A 19,698-nucleotide genomic window follows, 5' to 3' on the forward strand; every position below is an offset into this window, starting at 1 on the left:
ACATCTTTTAATAATTAAGTGAGATTTGCTGAAGTTGCTCAGACTTGTTCGAGGTATTTGGCAACTTTTACTGCTAAGCTGCACAAACAAACCCAATCAACAAAGCCACACGAGGGGTAAGCGGGTCTCATGTTCAACACAGAGTTGACAAATGAGCTAATTGGGGATTAACTGTTAATAACTGAAAGAGGGGAGACAAGTAGAGTGTCGAGTCTTTTATTTTTTTCCCGTGCCACAGTCTGTGGTAACGTTCTTTCTTCTCAGTATTTCTCACCTGTCATGCTTTTGTTTCTGTCTCTGGATTCTCATTTTCTGTGTCTCAGGCTGCTGGATTTCTTTTCGCCCCTATTTTTTTTCTCTCTCTTTTTTTTTTTTTTACCCCGTCTCTTTCTCTCTTTCTCTGGCTGATTCTCATCAGCCTGTATTAGTTGCAAATGCAGAACTAAGTAGCTGTGACAACATTCTCAGATGCTCCAGCTGCCACAGATTTATTGAGTTATTAAAGTAATGTACTGTGATTAAAAATGCTAATTTTCCTTCTAAATCGCATGCCAGCTTACATAGCTTTTTTCAATAGCTGATTTAATTACATGGAAAATGAAACAAGGGCTGATGATTCAATCTTTGCAGCCAATTGCCTCTCCATGCAAAAATGAATTACCTCGTGACACAGAATTATTGTTTGAACAAGAAAAAGTGAGACGACAATGGCAATCTTCCGGACTGAATAATCAGAGCTTTCGCCTTTTCTGTTTGCGTAGCTGTTGAGAGCACGAGCGATTATATTTGAACCGCCACATATTTTAGCGCAGCTTACATTTTTGTTTGTATATCATTCGAACGATCTCACCTCGGGCCATAATGTGAGAAAAGAGATTTTGAGTGGAGTGGAGAAGCACGATCCCTTTAAATCCTAATCTTGCTGCAGAAGTACTCTCAGTTCACGTGGGGTAGTTTTACATTTAAAGCATGGATTTTAAAGGAAACGAGAGAAAGAGAAAAGTTCCCTCTTTTTTTTTCCCAATATTGTTATGAATTGTATCCTCGTCTATTCTGAATAATTTCCTCTCCCCCTGAGGGATTTCTTCTCCGTGCTTTCCTTGGCTCATTTTGGCCTCTTATTATGCATTCATGTATTTGTTTATATAATGCAAAACACTGCGGCTTCATTGGACAGATCTCCGTCGTCTTGGACAGCATTGTGCATGATACACATACGGCAGCATCACTTTTCCTTAAATTCTGTGTTTATTCTTCACTTTTACTTACAGCAGCTGCTTTCTGCTGCTGCAGTTCTTTTCGCTGAATATGGAGGACCTCTTTTAAACATCACAGGATTGAATCGGCCTCTAAAAAAAAAAAAAAAGTAATTGTCATTCATAAAATGAGATAGGGCTCCTTGGCCTTGATCTTTGTGGAGAAGTTTTGCTGAGCAGCAGATAGCATCTCGCTGCGCCTCTAAAATCTCTGCGAGATGACCGGAGCAGCTTTTCCATATTTTTTGGATCCCTTCCAAACGTCTCAGTGCACTGTAACAGATCCCCGCCGGTATCAGCAGCACTTTACAGCCCTCTCCTGTCAGTAGTGGCTATAGGTGAGCGTGTGAAATATCCATGACCATGTTGGACGTCTTTTCCTAACCCGGACGGGATTGAGTCGTGGCGTGGGGGGGGGGGGGGTACTCGGCGGAGTGAGCGGCTCCGGCCTTCCAGATGTCCCAGACATAACAGGGGCTTGTCAGCTCTGTAGCCGGGCTCTAAATGGGTCACTCTCCTTGATATCGCGCAGCTCCTTCACAATGACCCCACTGTTCTCCTGATATTACAGCACACCAGGTGGCTCACTATGAAAAGTCACAGCCAGGCAAATATGGTCCACATGTATTTGCGAACAGTCACCAAAACGCACAGCGGACGATTTCTGAAACGTTGCTTCAGGATATAGAAACATTTATAATACAAACACCTGAAGTATTGGATTTTTCTCTGGCTGTATAGCTTCAGGTGTCTAAGGATAGAAACCCTCTTATGCATTTTTTATCGAGTTGCTCTTCGCTCTCGCTCAGAACAGTATGCATAGCTGTATGTAAGGTATCATGGAGGGAGGGGGTGGTAACCAAACGGAGAAAGGATTGGGTAGATGGCAGTTCAGTGATTTCTGATTTATGGTTTGATTACAGTCTTTTCCATTCTGCTGAAGACCGCCTGCATCCATCTGCGTCACGTGAACTCCTCCTCACATGGCCCTCGTCACGCACCGAGCCCCGGCTCGCTCTGCCTCTCGTCAGAACGAAACACGCGCGCACACGTGCGCGTCCGAAGACACACAGCGGTGGGACGGCAGTGGTCACGCACACCCACCAACACACTGATTGAGAGATAAAATGGAGAGTGGCTCTTTTAGTCAGCTGAGCTGTCTCCCCCTCCCTGCAGCCTGGCAACCATTCAATACCATTTACCTCCTACTGGGAAATAATATTGATATTCACAAATGTACCAAGTAAGGAGACAAAAAATATCGACTGTGCGATTTGAGCACAGGTGTCCGCCGTCTTGGATTCATGATACGCCGCTCAGCAGAATGAAAATCAGCATATTTATTGCTGCAAATATGAATGAGTAGCGAAAGTCGCTTCATCTAGAATGTCAATGCCACTGCTTTGTAAGAAGAGTAGCCTTGAAAATTAGACAATGGACCTTTTTTCACCTGTTGCCGGCTGGATATTCACGACTGAGAGCCGCATTCCATTAATAGGAGTGATCAGACCTTGGCGCGAAAGAAACACAGAAGCTGAGTGTGCTCCCTTTTTCAGCCATTAGTGTTTTTAACCAGCATCGATCCACCTGCATTTAGACCATGTTGGTGTATGAATAGGATGAAAGCAGCTGAAAGAGCCAGCCGCTGATATCATGTCTCCCCCGGCATTCATTAAACTGCCATTCATTCTTGTCTGGAAGGCCTCTTACTTTAAATTCTTTAACTTCACACTCTGTACCCAGAACTGAAGTAGATCATCAGAGTTCACCTTGTCACTCAGGCTGATTGTGAACGACTTCGGTAAAGATGAAAAGCAGCAGAAGATCGAAATCTAGAGATTTCTTCTTCTTTTTTTTTTTTTTTTTTTTTTTTAGCTTTGACATGTTAAAATCCAAATTTATGAGTCTGTAATATGTTTTTCCTGTGTGTGTGTGTTTATTATTGTTTTCCCAAGCCCATGTGCGCAGCGTCCCGCAGGGACTCGTGTCACCATGCGGTGATTGATTGAGCTTGGATATAGTGAGAGTTATTGTGAGGCAAACAGGAGAATCATTCGAGTCAATAGTAAATACAACATATGCTTCTTTAATGCATGCAAAACTTAAAAATGTTGTAATTCCAACAACCCAGATTGGTTACAGCTCACTCGACGATAATAATTGTGCCTAATTTTATATGTTAAAGGATGAGACAGTGCAAGGTAATCTGTACAGTTTGTGAAACACATTCAAGTAGAAAGGAACTTTTTTTACTTTTTCCTGACATCTTGAACCTTTTTTGAAGTATTATAATAATAAGATAATGATAATTTGTGTCTTTTAGCTGTTTTGTGTAAGAAACTTAGTTACTTTCCTAATTAGAACTGTAATATGGTTGCTGTATTTTGTGTTAAACACGATGAAATCCCTGCATTGATAGGACATTTTGGTGTTAAACCTCTCCTGATGGGCGTGTTAACCTCTGCAGCTTTAACTGTTCACCATCACACAGGTTTTAGGTGTATTAATATAGCTGAAGCAAAGCACAGAACACTTGTAAAAAAAAAAAAAGTATTTCACTAAATTAACAAAGCACCAATACTTGATTACTTTACTGGGGACTGGAAAACCAAACTGGATTTGATTTGGTCTGTGCGTTGTCGTTGACTGAAGTCAGTTTGACAGTCGAGTAGCGAACAGCAGAGAGGAACTGATTATCTCTGGCAGCACTCGGGCAGATCTGAAATTAACACCTACTGAAAGCAGATGTTAAAAACCTGCGAATGCTTTGGAGGAAAAAAAAAAAAAAGAAAAGGGTCCAACCAGAAGGATGACTGAGCTCGCAGCAGCAGCTCCTTCATCGGCAGGTACATTTGAATATGAACGGCCCCGACTGAAAGGTTATGACCCATAAAGAAGGGGAACGATTTGAGTGAATCGTGCAGAGGGGAGAAATGTCAGAGTGAGAATGGCAGGAAATATGTTAGTGACAAGGAAAAAGCTGCCCCTGGTATACTAGAGCCCTGATGAGTAAAAATAGGGCATTGGGCAAGAAGGCAGGAAACCAGCAGAGCGAGGCCTCTAGTAGGAATTTCTTCTGGGGAGAAGAGATAAGGGACTTAACTCCCTCCTGTCTGGGCCGGCCGACTTTTACATGCGACGTGTGATCACTGATCACTTATGTAGAGATGGACGGAGGAAGAGGAGACTGAAGAACTGAATACATGATTTGAGCACTGATGGATGTGTGTGTGTGTGTGTGTGCGTGTGTGTGCGTGCGTGCACTGTGTTGTGTATGCGCCTGGATGGAAACTGAGGATCACGCACAAGGGGGCCCTTTATGTGTGCATGCACGGACACACACATGCACATGTATGCACACATTTTCTACTCAACTACTACTTGCTTAAATGTAAATATAGTGTGACGTTAAAGCTTATTTTTGATTCACAGGAACTAGACTCAATTTTTGTTCCTAATATGACAGAAGTGTTGTGGAAAATACCTGCAGACACCCACACACACACACACACACACACACACACACACAAAAAATAACCTGTTCTTCTTTTTTCTGACAAAATATTGAAATAAAAGGAGTAAAATAGCTTTAAATTCCCAAATAAATAAATAAATAAATACATATATTGTTAAATCCTATGAATAAACGTGTAAATGAAAAACATCCAAAATAGCTGAAAGTGGTCAGAAATATAATGAAACAGCTCAAGTTGCTAATATGGTTTAAATTTTTAAAACAGCTTAATCCAAAAAAAAAAATGCTGGAAAAGAAAGATAAAAAGGTCAGTAAAACATATAAAAGGTTTAAGTCCTTCAATAATGGTCTTTAGAAAAGTAGTTAAAACAGTAAATACAGCAGCAGTTTAAAGAATCAAAGAAAATGTTTATTATTTCTAATTCAAGTGCAATTTCAGTGCCATATAAGACAGTTTCTGTATTGGTGGGGAAATTTTACAACCTGACAAGCTTAAAGGTTAAACGTGTTCTGTAGCTTCAAATTAATTATGTTGTGGAAAGTGACATAAAGGTCGCCTCTGCTCTGACCTGAACTTTGACCTGATTTAACCTCAGAAGTAAAGTAAAATCTGTAAAACCTTGTGGGCTCCTGTGTTTTGATTGGTTTTACCCAATAATGCAGTGACCATTCAGGTTAAAGTTCTCACAAAAGGGAGACTTTAAACACACACACACACACACGCACGCACACACACACACACACACTGAGGTAATGGCTCAGGAGTGGAAAGTACCGTGTATGAGAGTTCCTCAGGTTAGAGAGTGGAAGTTGGACAATAAACAGAGGCCTTATCAGGCTCGGGGCAGAGCTTCCAACCTGATACCCGACATATCACTTCAACTATTAGAAACAAATATGACCTCTACAACAGTGCCCGACACGGCCCACTAGCGCTCATGAATAAGTGATTTTTTTTTTTTTTCTGGAAAGGACCCTCACTTACAACTCTGCCCTGGTGTTTTCTCAGATTTGAGCCTGCTGTGTACATTAGCCTCAACCCCGTGCTCCTTCACTGTCACTTTACCACGCCGATCACGCCGCCGTTATTTGATTTGCGCGTAGTTACGTGACATCACCGACACAAGATTTATCAGGATTTCTTCCAAATCAAATTTCCAGGCCTGCTGGAATGTGAGATTGATGGCCCAGAGGAGGCCAGACAACAAGATGATTATCATATCATTGATTACAGTAATTTGTACACGGGGTGGCGGTCCTTTTGGCTGATGGGGCGTTCACTGTCAAGTGCACAGCTGACGACGTGGCCACTTCTTAGAAACTGTGGGTGGTTTTTGAGCAGGAAGAAAGTCAGAAGATGCCAAACGTCTTTTCAAACAGCTAAGAATAGTGTACAACAGCTTAACATCAGCATCAACAATAGAGGTCACTGACATGAATTATGTGTTTTCAAGTATTTCATTCCTGTTCTAACAACCAAAAAAAAATTTGTTGGAGTTCTGTAAGTGTAAGGCAACACAATTTGGAAAGTCTTTGGAAAGTTTTTGTTCAAAGTACCTCCACACAGATTGCAACTTTCATGCAGTGAAAGAATGAGGTCGGGTTTTCGTGACTTTTTCTCCATCTCAGATGAACCGACCAGTCGATGGTGATGTTCTCCACTGAAGTCGTGTCAAAATAACAGTGGCAGGCCTGTTGATCGTTTGTGTTTTTGGCTCCGCAAATGCAGCGATGGCGTCTTCAGAAGGGCCTCCACCTGTCCTACAGACACCCAGAGTGTGGCAGTGGGGGTGTGGGGGGGGGGGGGGGGCATCCTGTACACCTGGGATATGCATTCTGACTTAAAACATGTCACAGTTCCTGCAAGACATAAAGAAACTCCTTGTCTGTTTTTCTGAATCAAAAGCTCCAGAAAAATCTGCCTTGTTTCCCTCTGCAGTAATGAGCGCTCACATGTTTATTTGCACCTTTCGAAGTTGCTATCCAGTGTTGCCGGTATGTATAATTTAGATGCAAATTCTCACAGTTTTCTCTCTTCCTTTATTGTTTTTTGTTAAGCCTCGAGAAAAAGAGAAGAGATCTTCATGAATTTCATGAAGTGTTGAATATTTAGGTTGTCCAAGTGTCCAATTCATTTCACTCCAGGAGCCAGTAGAATGACAGCCAGGGATGCACCCATACCACTCTTTTAAAGGGCGAGCACAACAGTAAGTCCTAAACTGCATGGCACTGGGTACCAATACGGGTACATATTAAACACCATGAATCCTAATTCATAATCCATGTGGAAACAATGAGCTGTGAACCTTTAAGATTTGAGGCTAAGTTGTCTTTGGGTCGGATTGAACCCTCTGCCTGGACCCGTTCTGCCTTTATGTTTGACACCATGATTTAGGCCTTCGCCAGCTTGTTGAAAACATAAACTGGCATAATATTGAAAACCTTGTACACTTCAGACAGATTGTAGCGAATGATTTTTGTTATGATGAATCGTCTGTTGTTACTTGGAAGGATGAGATCATGGAAGTGTTTAAGATCTGAGTAGCACTGAATTACTGCAGCCATTTGACAGAATAATCGTGCAAAGAGAGAAAGGTCTGTCATAATTGGAGTTTAAAGACAGAGGTGTTTTTTTTTTTTTTTCCACCCTGAAGAGGCACAGCGTTGCATAAGCGTCCTTATCTGTCCTTGTTGCATCCAGTTGCTGTCGTATCGAGGACACAGCCTCGCTTCCAGCAGTATTGCTCCACGAGACGATAACCTAAATACCTGTTGGATTTTGGCCTTTCCTGCTCCGTGTTTCTTTCCCTCGCTCTATCTTTGTGATCCCATTTCGCTCTCACATTCACACTCCTTTTCTTTCCCCTCTTCCTGCACATGCACCCCTTTACCCACACTCCCTCATGGTCACTCTCTTAAGTGATTGCTACATTTCATCTCATGGTAAATCGGCCGTCAGCCCGGTGAGCTATCATTATGCAAATGATGGGCAATTCAATTTCAGTTGGTCGGAGGGGGAATTTCTAATTAGGGTGAGGCACGGCACTCAAGATGGAGAGAAAGATGTGAAGGCAGGAGGAGAGACAGTAAGGTGGAGGAGTGCTGTGAGGGGACAGCGGAGGTTCGAGGACGGCCGACGCTGGGCCCGCCTGAACGCAGGATACACAACGGACAGACCGCCGGTTCATCACAGGACGAACGCAGAGGCAGTCGCACACAATCACATTCAAATCTACTGGAAATCTACAGTCTCAGATTAGCTTCAGACGCACATTTTTAGACTTAAACTGGAGAACCTGGTGAAAAAAAAATCCATCTGTCAACAAAAAACTGTAATAATCATGTGAAAAATAACTGCGCAGAGAAAATACATGAAAATATTGTTTTTTCAGACGGAACTTTATTGCCTTACAGCGCACTCCTTGCAGATTTACTCTGTCGAACACAATTAAAACAACAAAAAGTGTTTTGTTTTGTTTTTTTTTAGAGTTAATGTGATGATTACAGTAAATCCCAACGCAGCATTGGCACGTTTGTGAATCACATCTCTACCAGTGATTTTTGATGCCGTGCTGCTGTCAGAATGGAGCCGCGCTGTGCAGCCAGTTTATTTTGATGGAGTGTCTCTTTTTCCTCCCATTGCTGTAATGAAGCATTGCACTTGTCTGTGTTTTTTATTTATTCAGCAGCCCGGAGGGACAACGTGTTTCCTGCAGGGAAAAAGACGATGGGGGAAAAAAAAAAAAGAAAAAAGGAGTCGGTCAAACTTTTTCATCTTCATTAAGTGATTTCCCTGGACATGAGGATGTTTTGTATCCTCTCGTAGTTTGTTATTGCTTAGTTAACCATCATTTATGAGCTGATTTATGTGTTAGTTCATCTTTCTGTTTTGCACATCCAGATATATCTCAACGTGTGTAGGTGTACGAATGTGTTGTCACGCACACACACAGGCACACAGGCACGCACACAAGAATGCGCACACACACACACACACACACACACACACACACACACACACACACACACACACACACACACACACACAGAACAGAGGATTCAGCTGAGATCAGCAGCTCACCCTAGGCTGTCAAATATTCTGTCAGCACAGCCCAAGAATCACAATTGGACTCTTTGGGAGGCATTAATTCAAAGCACCGTAACAATGCTCTCTGAAACCAAATCAACTGCCTGTAGTCAGCATATCAACTCTCAGCTAACTCCCTCCCTCTATCTCTCTATCTTTCTCTCTCTCTTTCTCTCTTCTGGCCTTGTGTGTTGCACACACTTTTCTCTGCTCTGTCTTTACTGCACTGTCTCTTTCTGCTCACATCTCTCCTCGTTTCTGCAATGATTGAACTTCTCAATATGTTTCAGAAGCTGTACAAGATTTTCTAAGTTAGATAGTAACTACCTCTGCAGTTCAGATTGTGAACAAGTGAAGGTTTTATTTTGGAAGGCGCTAGGTGATTTGTGTTGTAGAAGTGATCACTTGTTTTGGGACTGTGATGTTTTGATTTTAGCATCCTTTCAAAGCCACATTAAGGATTTACACATCCGACCAAAACATCTCATATTTGGTTTATGCTCTGCATGAAAGACACGTGGTTGTGTAGTGATGAGCTCTCTTAGTTGAAGCTTAGGAGCCTTCCTGAGTTTGCATGTTCTCCCTGTGTGTTCTCTGGTTGCCTCCCACAACAAGCAACAATAAGTTTAGTTAATGATCTGGCAGTCTCTCCAGAGTGTAATCTAAATAGAGGGACAGATGTGACATTTTATAATGCCACTGATATCCTTCTGTCAACTTGTTTAGAGCTGCCAATAATTGCTATTTTCATCACCGCGTCACCAAAATGTTTATTAAGGGTCAGAAAATTCTGTATTGAGATTCTCAAGTCTAAGAAGACATCCTGAAACTGTTTATCTAGTCAAATAAAAAAAAAAAAATTGAAAACAGATCTTGAGTGAGGAAGTAAGCTAAATGTCATTTCTGATAAGAATGATGTTTTTTCTTTTTTGTTTAGCAACTAATTAATGACAGATTTTGTTGAGTAACAAATATACAGTATACACAGACCACATACATTACAGCCAGAGCCACGGAGATGTAATAGATGATGTTAATGATTTAAATGCTTCCAGCAGTTCTTGGAGTCATGCTGTATGCGTGTTGCGCCCAGTGTTGTTGTTGTGGCTGCTCCTGTTTATGGAAACAGTGGATTATAGTCACAGATCTACTTATTCAATCAGATGACTGATATACTCTGACATTTGGACGTTTCTGCTCTCCACGGCAATCCCAATTTGTCGAGGAACCGTTCTGCTCCCTTTCTGTCTGCATTAAAGTGATCTTGTGTTTGAATGTATCGCCTGTGGAAAATAAAAAGAGAGAGAGAGACAGAGAAAATCCACAGTTTTTGTTCTGGCTGAAGCTTTTCCCAGCCATCTGTTTTCTGCCTGTAACACAGTAGTTGTGGTCAGCGCACAGCCAAGGTGCTGTTTCTGCTTGTCAGCTGTTGGTGGTAAGTTGTATTGTTATAACAACGTGTTGTTTTGTCTTCAGGAAACAGCCTTAAAAAGATGATGGGTTTCGAAAAAAGAAAAAAGAAAAGAGATAAAGCAAAATGAAAAGTTTCTTTTCTCTGAGTCGGTGATAGCAAGGGCACCGACTGCACTTTATTACTGCACTCCATCTCCCTCACTTTTCTGTCAGACGTAATACAAAGGGCAGATGTCTGTGTGTGTGTGTGTGTGTGTGTGTGCGCAACTGTGTGAGAGAGAGAGTGACGAAAAATAGAACAAATTTCTTTAATCAGGAGTTATTCCAGAGTACCTTATCCTTGGCAAGACGTGGAGTGCTGCAGAGGGCTTTGTGACATCTTCAAATTGCATTCGATGTAAATACAAGGCATAATTTATGAAGCGGTTGCTTGTCTCTCACATGCCGCTTTGTTGTAGATAAAACCTGACTACTTCTTTGAAATAAAAATTAAAGCTTTTATGTGAACAATTTTGATACTGTTTATCCCCATACCAAACCGTCCTTGACCTTCTTTGAATGAAGCAAACACTTTAATTGCATCTATCATTTCTTTTCTGTATTCCCATGCAGGGACTATAAAACAGCAGGGTCTTAATTCACTCATTAATCTAGTGATTGGACTATATGTAGTATCACAGCTGCTGTGTAAATTTATAAGGTGCTGTTGGATCTTCTTTCACACCTGAAAACAAGCAGCTAAACTCTGCATTGTTTTGTTTATTTTTCCTTCAGATACTGAATTGCTTCTGTCTGAGTACCATGCAGCTGAAGGTAGAAATGCAAAGTTGAGTTAAGTAGAAGTGAGAAACTCAGCATGACGCGGAAAAAAAAAGTGAAATAAAGTATAACTAAGACTTGCAAATTTTCATAGTTGATTTCATCCATAAAGAAAATTCAAGTTGTTCAAGCTGTTGCACAACGGGTGATGTTATTGATTGATTTTACTCTTGTTTTTGGTCGGGATTTGAACGATTTGATTTGGATGAGTAGGTAAATGGTGTTTAGCGGCGTTTCGTATGGACTACACCAATGTATAATAGGTGGGAGGTTCAGTCACTGCTGTTAAATATTCCTCTTGGTGCTTGTTTGCATGAAACAATACACCCTCCTGTGGCACAAATTGGCATTGCAAGACTATCTGGGTAAAAAGATAGCAACAAAAGAAATATTCTGTCTGATTTGGATTATTGTTTGGAATCTTGGCCGCCTCGTGGAAAAGATTTATTAGAGATATGGAAACCTTAAGGCAACAACAGAAAGGAGAATCAGTGTGAATTGCAGGAGATCAGAAAATAAGTGGGCATTATGAGAAATAATGCTGCATTCAATTTGGAATTGTAATAGTGATTATACCAACTGGCTGAATTCTGCTTCTTATTGTTGGCTGGTGGCCCACATTGGGTGATATCCTAAATATCACTGGTGTGTTTCCTGTTTTGCTTTCTGCTTTATTGCATGACTCAATACACCATCTTGTGGTGCAAAGTTGCATTGCAAGACAAAACAGCAGCAAAACTGGAAAACTTGATTTTGGTAGGTACACCATGAGCACATCATACGACTGCTTTGAAATGACATTGGGAGTGTTGTTTTGCGTAATCAGTGTTATTCCTTTCAATTATATTGACATATATTTAACAAAAAAATTCATAGTTTACATTTAACAATAAAGTCGGCATGGTTGGATAATTGTTGTATAACCAAACAGACATGTTTACATGAGGAACGGCCGAGCAGTCCCTGGAAAAGCTGTGGCCGGGTATAAATAGCCATGGCTCAAATGCTGGAGTTGGTTGGATATTCCCAACAGTGTTATCAGTGGTTTGAGTCTCTGTGAAGACCTGAGGTCGCGTCAAGCTTTGTGTTCTGGCTGTAGCTGAGCTGCTCAGACATTTTGCATTTCATCTCCTTCTCATACAAAGTGATTTTTTCTTCCATTGCGGTTTTAGCAAATACATTAAAATACTTACAGCTACCTTTTTATACTCCATTAATAATTCATGCACCACTAAGCAGAAAACAATTACTGTAAACAAACATATGCCACAGAAGATATGCATCAGTAGGTTGTTCCATTTGAACTATATATGAATATATCAACACATTCTGTTGTTAATTATGATTTAGAAGCACAGGGTTCACAACACACTCTTTGCTACACTTGGACCTTGAGCTATATATTAAATGCATCTTATTTTAATGAACTATAGATTCTGGTTTAACTATGTCCTTCACTTTGAAATAAACAACACTTAAATGTCCGTGTCTTCAAGGTCCATAGGCTAGAACTCACAGATGGTAGCAGAGATACAGAGGATAAATTACCGCCTAAATATGTCAGCTAATCCTTTCCAAGTCCCTGCAAAGAAAAGTTGGTTACATAAACTTGAGGAGTGTCAAAATCAAAGTAGGTTGCTCTGAAATTCTTGTAGGATTACATCACACACAGCCCATAAACCAGGACATGTTTCAGGTTTTGTTTGAACATCATACTGAAGAGTCACAGACGTAAAGCGAGGAAGAAATAAGCCTGGTTTTTTTTTTTTTTTTTTTTCCCCCATCAAGCTAAATTATGTTGCATTCAAGTGAAAATTGCAGACAGGAAACTGATTCATCACAACTCAATAATAAGGAAACCAATGTGAAGCTTTGCAGGTGGTTTTGTCTTAGACTGAAGTCTCTCATAAGCCACTGAAAAAGTGAATCATACTCTATTGCTGACTGTTAGACCACCACTGCTTAATATGACAATCATCCGATATTCTTTATGCAAAACAACCTGATGCGTTTTATCAGTCAGCTATGAGGAAGAGCTTCAGAAAAAGCAGCCGCTCTCAAACAAGTGCAAGATGTTTCTTTTTAATGATTGATCACCTGACCTCATTGTGCATGCATTGTTTGGTGCATACTGTACATAGAGTATGGAGCAGCGTCTCTGTAATGTATAAATACAGAATGTGTGTATATGACTGGGTGTGTGCACACATTGTGAACACTGTATACTATAGATGAGTGATAGGGTTTCCCCATAAGCCCGTCTGGGCCTTGCATTCCTCTCATCGGTAGAGTCTGATGTGTGCAGGCTTTCAGCTAATCTGGGAAGAATGTCGGTTTCAGACACACATGTGTTCCATTAAGTCCAGATCGGCGTAAATAATATAACATGCAACAGCTAGCATTACAGGTAACTATACCCCCGCAGCTGCGCCTTTACTTTACAGTGCCCCAGCAGTCCGACCTATAAAGAAAGGGAAAGCCAGTGTTGATATCTAATGAGAAAACACGTTATTAAACTGAGCTGAAGGAAAACTGCTGATTCATAGAAAAGTTGGAGATAATTAAGGTTTATTAGACAACAAATTCTGGACTGTATTAGCTATTGTAAACCAGGAAATCTCCTATTTAACATTTAATAAAGCAAGCCTTTATGCAATGAAGTCGGCATAAGATATGGACAATAATTTAAAAAAATCCAATATGAGATCTATCAGTAATAATGATACAATATGAATGAATATACAGTTATTTTTTTAAAAAAATGTAATGAAATATGATATGTGATGTGAGAAAGCTAATCAGAGCTGTGAACCTTTTGGGTATTTTTATCAAATGAATGATTTGAAATTAACTTTTAAAAACTAACACGAGTAGCTAAGAATTCAATGCCTGGATAGTGAAAGCTTTGTTTAAATGACTGATGAGAGAAAATTAAGAGAAAATTGTGAAATACAATGACATTTTGGTTCTTTTCAAATGATTTTTTTTTTTCAAATAACTAAAAGCATGTCTTTCATGTATTTAAAAATTACACTGACTTTTGAATTTTATGAAACAAAAAAATCTGTTTAGGATCATGACTGCGCTCGTGTTTTTTTTTTACACCATCATACATGTTTATATCAATAAACTTGTCAAATCTTGATTTTAGTTAATATCAGCCTGCCAATGAGGCTCTTGGCCTCAATTAAAAAAATGTGTTGGCAAATACTTTAATTACTGCGATTTGCCACATCGTCCTTTAATCACAGTGAATTCCACGTCTTTACATCCGAAACTATCACACGGAAATGAAGACAATGTAAGCAGCAGTGTAAGTCTGCTACTTGTCAGGAGTCATGTAAGAATGCAAAACCCTCCTCCTATTGTTAAAGGCTGTACGTTCAGTCGGCTCTCATTGGCTCGTGGTGTTTATTGCGAGCTTTCTCTTCATGTGCCGATTGGCCCGGGCCAATGTTTGCTTTTGCAGCCTGCCAGGGGAAGTCCCTCTTGTCCTCAAACAGGCCCACATAGTACAGTAACCAACACAAAGTTCAGAGAATGCCAACATTTTCATGGTCCGGTGGCAAATCACCAGTTAGTTAGAAGCTGTGTGTCAGTGATTTATTTATGTGTTTACCGTTGCAGCAAAAGAATTACAACAATGTGAGCAAACAAGTGCACTCCAGTGAGATTTTGCACTCTATTTTGGTCAGAACAAGAGTGTGGGTGTGCGGGATTATAAAAAAAAAAAAAAAAAAAAAAGAAGTAAGAGGTTAGACTCAACATGATGTTGAGAAAAGATGGTAAACGGCTGGCAGGATCTGGTTGGGTGGAAATATCGTAGAAAATCAAAGCCAGACAAACAGTGAGAGAGAGAGGTGACGAGGGTGAGAGCCTCTGAAGTGAGGACTGGGAAACAAAAGGAAGGTGTCAGAGAACAAGTGTCGAGAACGATGCTTCTTGCACTTGCAAACTGTTGTGAGCCAGCGAGGAAACGCGAGGAGTTTGGCTGTTGCTGTTCTGGGTGCCAGCACTCCTAATGAGTCTGTCAGGGCCAGTTAGCACAGCCAGGCCTGCTTGTGTCCCCTCCAGGCCGCAGACAGCTGTTATTAGCCCCGTAATGGCATGCCACAGGGCCAGATTAGCCTGGCACACTGGAGAAATATCAAACATTCACTTACTGTGGCTCCTTCGCTGGCTAAAGCTGCTATTCTGCGAGGCATTCATTTAGCGGCGATGCTGGCAAGCTACCTAACAAGCCTCAAAAGAAGAAGAAGGGGAAAAAAAAACTCTCCATAGAAAGATGGAGCTAGTGCACAGCAGCTCCTCTGCAAGCCTGGCAGAAAATGAAATGTCAGACTCAAGGATGTTTAAGACAGTATATCAGGGCACATTCTTTTAGTATAATCTTTCAAAAAATATATATTTTCAGCTGCACAGAGAAACTTTGCATTTATTTTCGGATCCATTTTCAAAACTGTGGATGGTGATACGTTATCTTTAATAATGCAGAGTCACCACTATGCAAACCGTATTGACAAGCTGGCCGCTACTGTCTACTCATCTGTTTTTTACCTTTCATAATGAGCACAGGAAATCAAAACCTTACACAGCATGTACTCTGCCTCCGCCCCGGGGAATAACCTGCACTGTGTACAGTCTGAGATCGGTCTGCACCATCAGATCAGCACACCGCCGACACGTACTCTTATCTGTGAAGAGTGCTGCTAATAAGATAGAAATCACACTATTTGAGCATGCTTCTGTTTTTGTTTTTTTTGTTTTTTTTGTTCAATGTTTGCTATCGAGTGCTTGCATGCTTTGTTTTGAGGCTTTCGCGGCTTTCATGGTATGGTAATCGCTCTGCATTTAGGCCCATAAACACAATCTGCAGAGGTGTGTTTACGGTGTAAGAGCTGGCTGCACTCTTTTGTGCACTGGAGTGTGTTTGGGTGCATTGTGCGAGCGATGACATGAGAACAACGGGGCCGGTTTTGGTTGGTTCAGGGACGTTCTCTCACTCACTTGTTAAATATCTGTAAATGCTGCATAGCAATCTCAAGCCCTGCCCTTGAATGTACTTGTGTATGTGTGTGTGTGTCGTTGCAATAGGTGTGTGTGTTTTTTTTTTTTGTTAGCTGACAAAATTAACGTTAAGAAAGAGAAAACTGGAGGTTGACTACAGCAAGTAGAGGAGTTCACTGTGTAAGAGAGAGAAAGATAATGTGATTTTTGTTCTAAATTGCCATGCTGTTTTTTTTTTTTTCCTCTAACAATCTACAGCATATCCTCATTAGCAGACTGTATGGATCAAGCGTGGCACAGTCATTATGCTCTATACATAGCGCAGAGCAGCCATAGTCATTTCCAAATATAAATTAATGTTGTATCCTCGTATTTATGAGGACACATTTTCCACATCAACAGTTGCAGGTTTCATTTTACAACAGGCAGCGCACACAAGCTAATGCAGCTTCTCAAACACGCAGAGACAAAGGAAGAAAGAAGCGCTTGTTTTTGTACTTTAGCAGTCTCACAAGATAGGTTATCACTGTTTTACAAATCAGATGACAGCAAACTGTTGACCAGATGATAGCGATGTTAATGTGAGAACAACAGAATATCAGCGAGTCACGGAGTAGAAGTGCGATGTGTGTAGCCGAGACTGAAGTGAGAAGGAAGATAAAGACAACCAGGGAGATAAAGGAGTTGGGATTTGAAGAGAATCCTGGGAGGTGGCCACGCTGTGACTGTGGACCACGGTGTGAACCCCACTGAGCGACACTGTCTTTCCCTGGCAGGGCCCACTTTTCACAAATCATTAGCTTCCCAAGTACTGAAGGCTCCTCCATCACTTCTGGAGGTGGCGTTACACAGCTGAACACATGCACGGGGACGCACGGGGAGGAGATGACAAGCTGAGAACCGACTCGACTGTAATTATCAGCTGTGTAATGTATAGAAAGATGGAGTCAGTAGAGTGCGGCGCTGCTCTGGACCCCTGGCTACCAAACACAACAGCTTAGTGCCATTAGTGCTGCATGAGCCAATCTTATCCAGTTATTATGTGTGGTACATCACCATGAGGTGATGTGATTTAACATGGCAGCCAATGTGCAGGCTGTGTGACTTGGTGGAAATTAATGAAAGTAACACTGCTTTGCGAAATGAGAACCATAAAAAAAACAACCTAATGCAAAATGTGTGGACTGTCTGATCGCTTCACGTTGGGGGGGGAGAGCAGAAAAGTTGAGTAGCTTTGAAGCTCAGCTAAATGTTTGATTTATAACTGGATCTTTTATTGCAAATTTACCCCGGTGTTTGATGAAAAACTGATGCCGACTTAAATCCTCTCTCTTTCTTCCTCTGCCCCTTCAGAGCAGATACGGCGCTGCAGATCGAGGTGTGAGGCTCTACAGTTCCCTGCCCATGCGCCCAAACCCTGACGGCAAAAGACTGCCCTCTACTGGGGTAAGACACACCTCTTCCTCCCCCCCCACCACATCACCCAACCGTGTACATCAGTGCTAATGTACCACACTGAACCTGCAGAAACCCACTGAGGAGGGGTTTCTTTCTTTTCTTCTCACGGTTCTACTCATGTTCTCATCTGCAGGCACTTTGCAGACACCACCTAACCTAGACCATGCCTTTTTGTTGTGGGAAGAAGCCTCAGTCCGTGCAGATGGAGATCTCCTCTCTGTCCTCATCTCCCTCTGCTTCACCTTTACTCGTCTTTTGACCCCTCGCCCCCCACCCTCTAACTTATTCCAACCACAGAAGTCACCCAGGCTCGCTCAGCTATCCGCCCGGGCTGGTAAACCATTACCGGTCACCACAAGGCTCCCTCGGTGGCTTGTGTGGCACTTTCCCCCTTGTTCATCCTCTCCGAGATGCACGTCGATGTGCATGATAGCCCAAACCACCTGCCTGCTTCTGCATTTCTATCCACACAGAACAAAGGCCACGCAGTGGCTTTCTGGGTAAAACGCTGCGGCTTCAGACCTTTTTTAGGTGTCTGAAGGGATTGGCAAATGTTGATTAAAATTTAAGTATTTTGGGGAGGTTTTTTTTTTTTACCCTTTAACTTAATCTTTCCTTGTAAAACAACTGCATTTGGACATCAAAGCCTCGTTTTTAAGTTATTTCATTATATAAGTGTTCATGAGGACACTTGCAAGAAGAAAAAAGATTAGGCTTATTGAAGTTAAATGATGCAGCTCTTGCAGTGCTTTGACTTTGACAAAGTGCTGGAACAGTCAGTCTACTTTGTTTGTGAAACCTTTCTTTCATTTTCTTAATAATAAAAAAAAAAAATCTTTCAGTATTGTGAAAATCATAATTAGAATCTCGCTTGCTTTGCTTTTATGCATTTATGTAACAAAGGGGAGAAAATGAAAGAACAATAGAGCGAAAAGGGAGAATTTAATTTCATATGTCTCCCTTTTTCATGTTTCACTCCATGCAAGTGCTTTTTGAATTATCTCTTCACTGCTCCGGGGCTCAATGAGAGGAAGAGTGGGTGAGTGAGGAAGAGAGGAGGAGGAGAGACAGACTGAGGGAGAGACAGACAAAGCGAAAACTGTGTAATATTGTTGCTGCGCACCTTTTTTAATTACAACAGAGATTGTATTGATGTCTCAGGCCACATGTCCTAAATCATTTATCAAGGAGGGAGAGTGCTAACAAAGCATTTCTAAGAAACCCATCCTCTCCCAGGGCCTGGAATCATACGTTATCTAAAGTGAATATTGTTAATGCTTTTCAGGGGAGAGACCCACTTACAAATCATGGGAATGAGTTCCTTGTCAGGACATGCTTGAGGTTGTAAAGATATATATCCACTTTTATCCAATCCTCTGTTGTGCAAATTAAAGCCGGCTTCCTCGGCGCAGGAGTTGTTTGTAAAATAAAGATGCTCAAAGTTGCGGGTAAACATTAACGCAAAGGAAAAGAGCATTTCTAAATTGCTTTGTTGCTTTGTTCAACAACAATTTAAAGAATTCATCATCTCCTGTGCCGTGAAGGATTCGACAGGGATAAGAAAAAAAAAAGCAACGGCGAGAGTCGGTGCTATTTTCTTCCTCGTCACTCATTCACCCTCTGGTTTTCTTTTATTTGCCTTTGTCTGTTATTACCTGTGTGTAGCGTCAGTACAGTAGCAGGCTGCGCAGCTACAGGCTGCATGGAGAGGAGAATATAAACCACTTAACATGCAGGAGGAAACCAGACGTTTTTCCATTGCACTTATCAGGTGCTGCGGTGAGAGCAAGTGTCAAGGTGCAGTAGGTCCCCCCCCCCCCTCACCCCCCACCCCCTCTTCCTTCCCCTGCACACCCCTTTTATTTTCCCCTGATCTTTATCTTTGCTCCCCACCCCCCACCCCCCACCCCACCACCACCACCAACACTCACCACCCTCAGTTCAGTTAAAAGTGGGCTTGGCACTTCCGCAGTCTAACCCCCCCCCCCCCCATCCTCCCCACCACTTCTTTTCTCTCTGTCAAACTAACCTCCAACTCCTGCTCTTCACCTCTATGTTTCCTGTCAAGGTGCACTGCCCACCTCCCCCACACAGCCAGCAGCTCTGCCCCCGCAACCTTTCTCTCTTTTTTTTTTTCAAAATCTATTACGGTTCCAAATGCCTACAGTTCATTTTTTTTAAAT

At 41.6% G+C, this 19,698-nt stretch overlaps 1 protein-coding gene across 9 annotated transcripts in view; it reads left to right on the forward strand.

The window, feature by feature from the left end:
* The window catches only part of tox2 (TOX high mobility group box family member 2), a 112,154-nt gene that overhangs the window by 32,883 nt on the left and 59,573 nt on the right, over positions 1-19,698 (forward strand). For all 9 annotated transcript variants that reach the window (XM_030091221.1, XM_030091222.1, XM_030091219.1 and 6 more), the window contains exon 2: positions 17,411-17,503. In XM_030091221.1, coding sequence (XP_029947081.1) covers positions 17,462-17,503 — 42 coding nt within the window. In that variant the 5' untranslated portion in view covers positions 17,411-17,461. The remainder of the gene's footprint in view (positions 1-17,410; positions 17,504-19,698) is intronic.

Source organism: Salarias fasciatus, chromosome 5 (assembly GCF_902148845.1).
Source record: "Salarias fasciatus chromosome 5, fSalaFa1.1, whole genome shotgun sequence".
In the NCBI taxonomy this organism is placed as follows: domain Eukaryota; kingdom Metazoa; phylum Chordata; class Actinopteri; order Blenniiformes; family Blenniidae; genus Salarias; species Salarias fasciatus.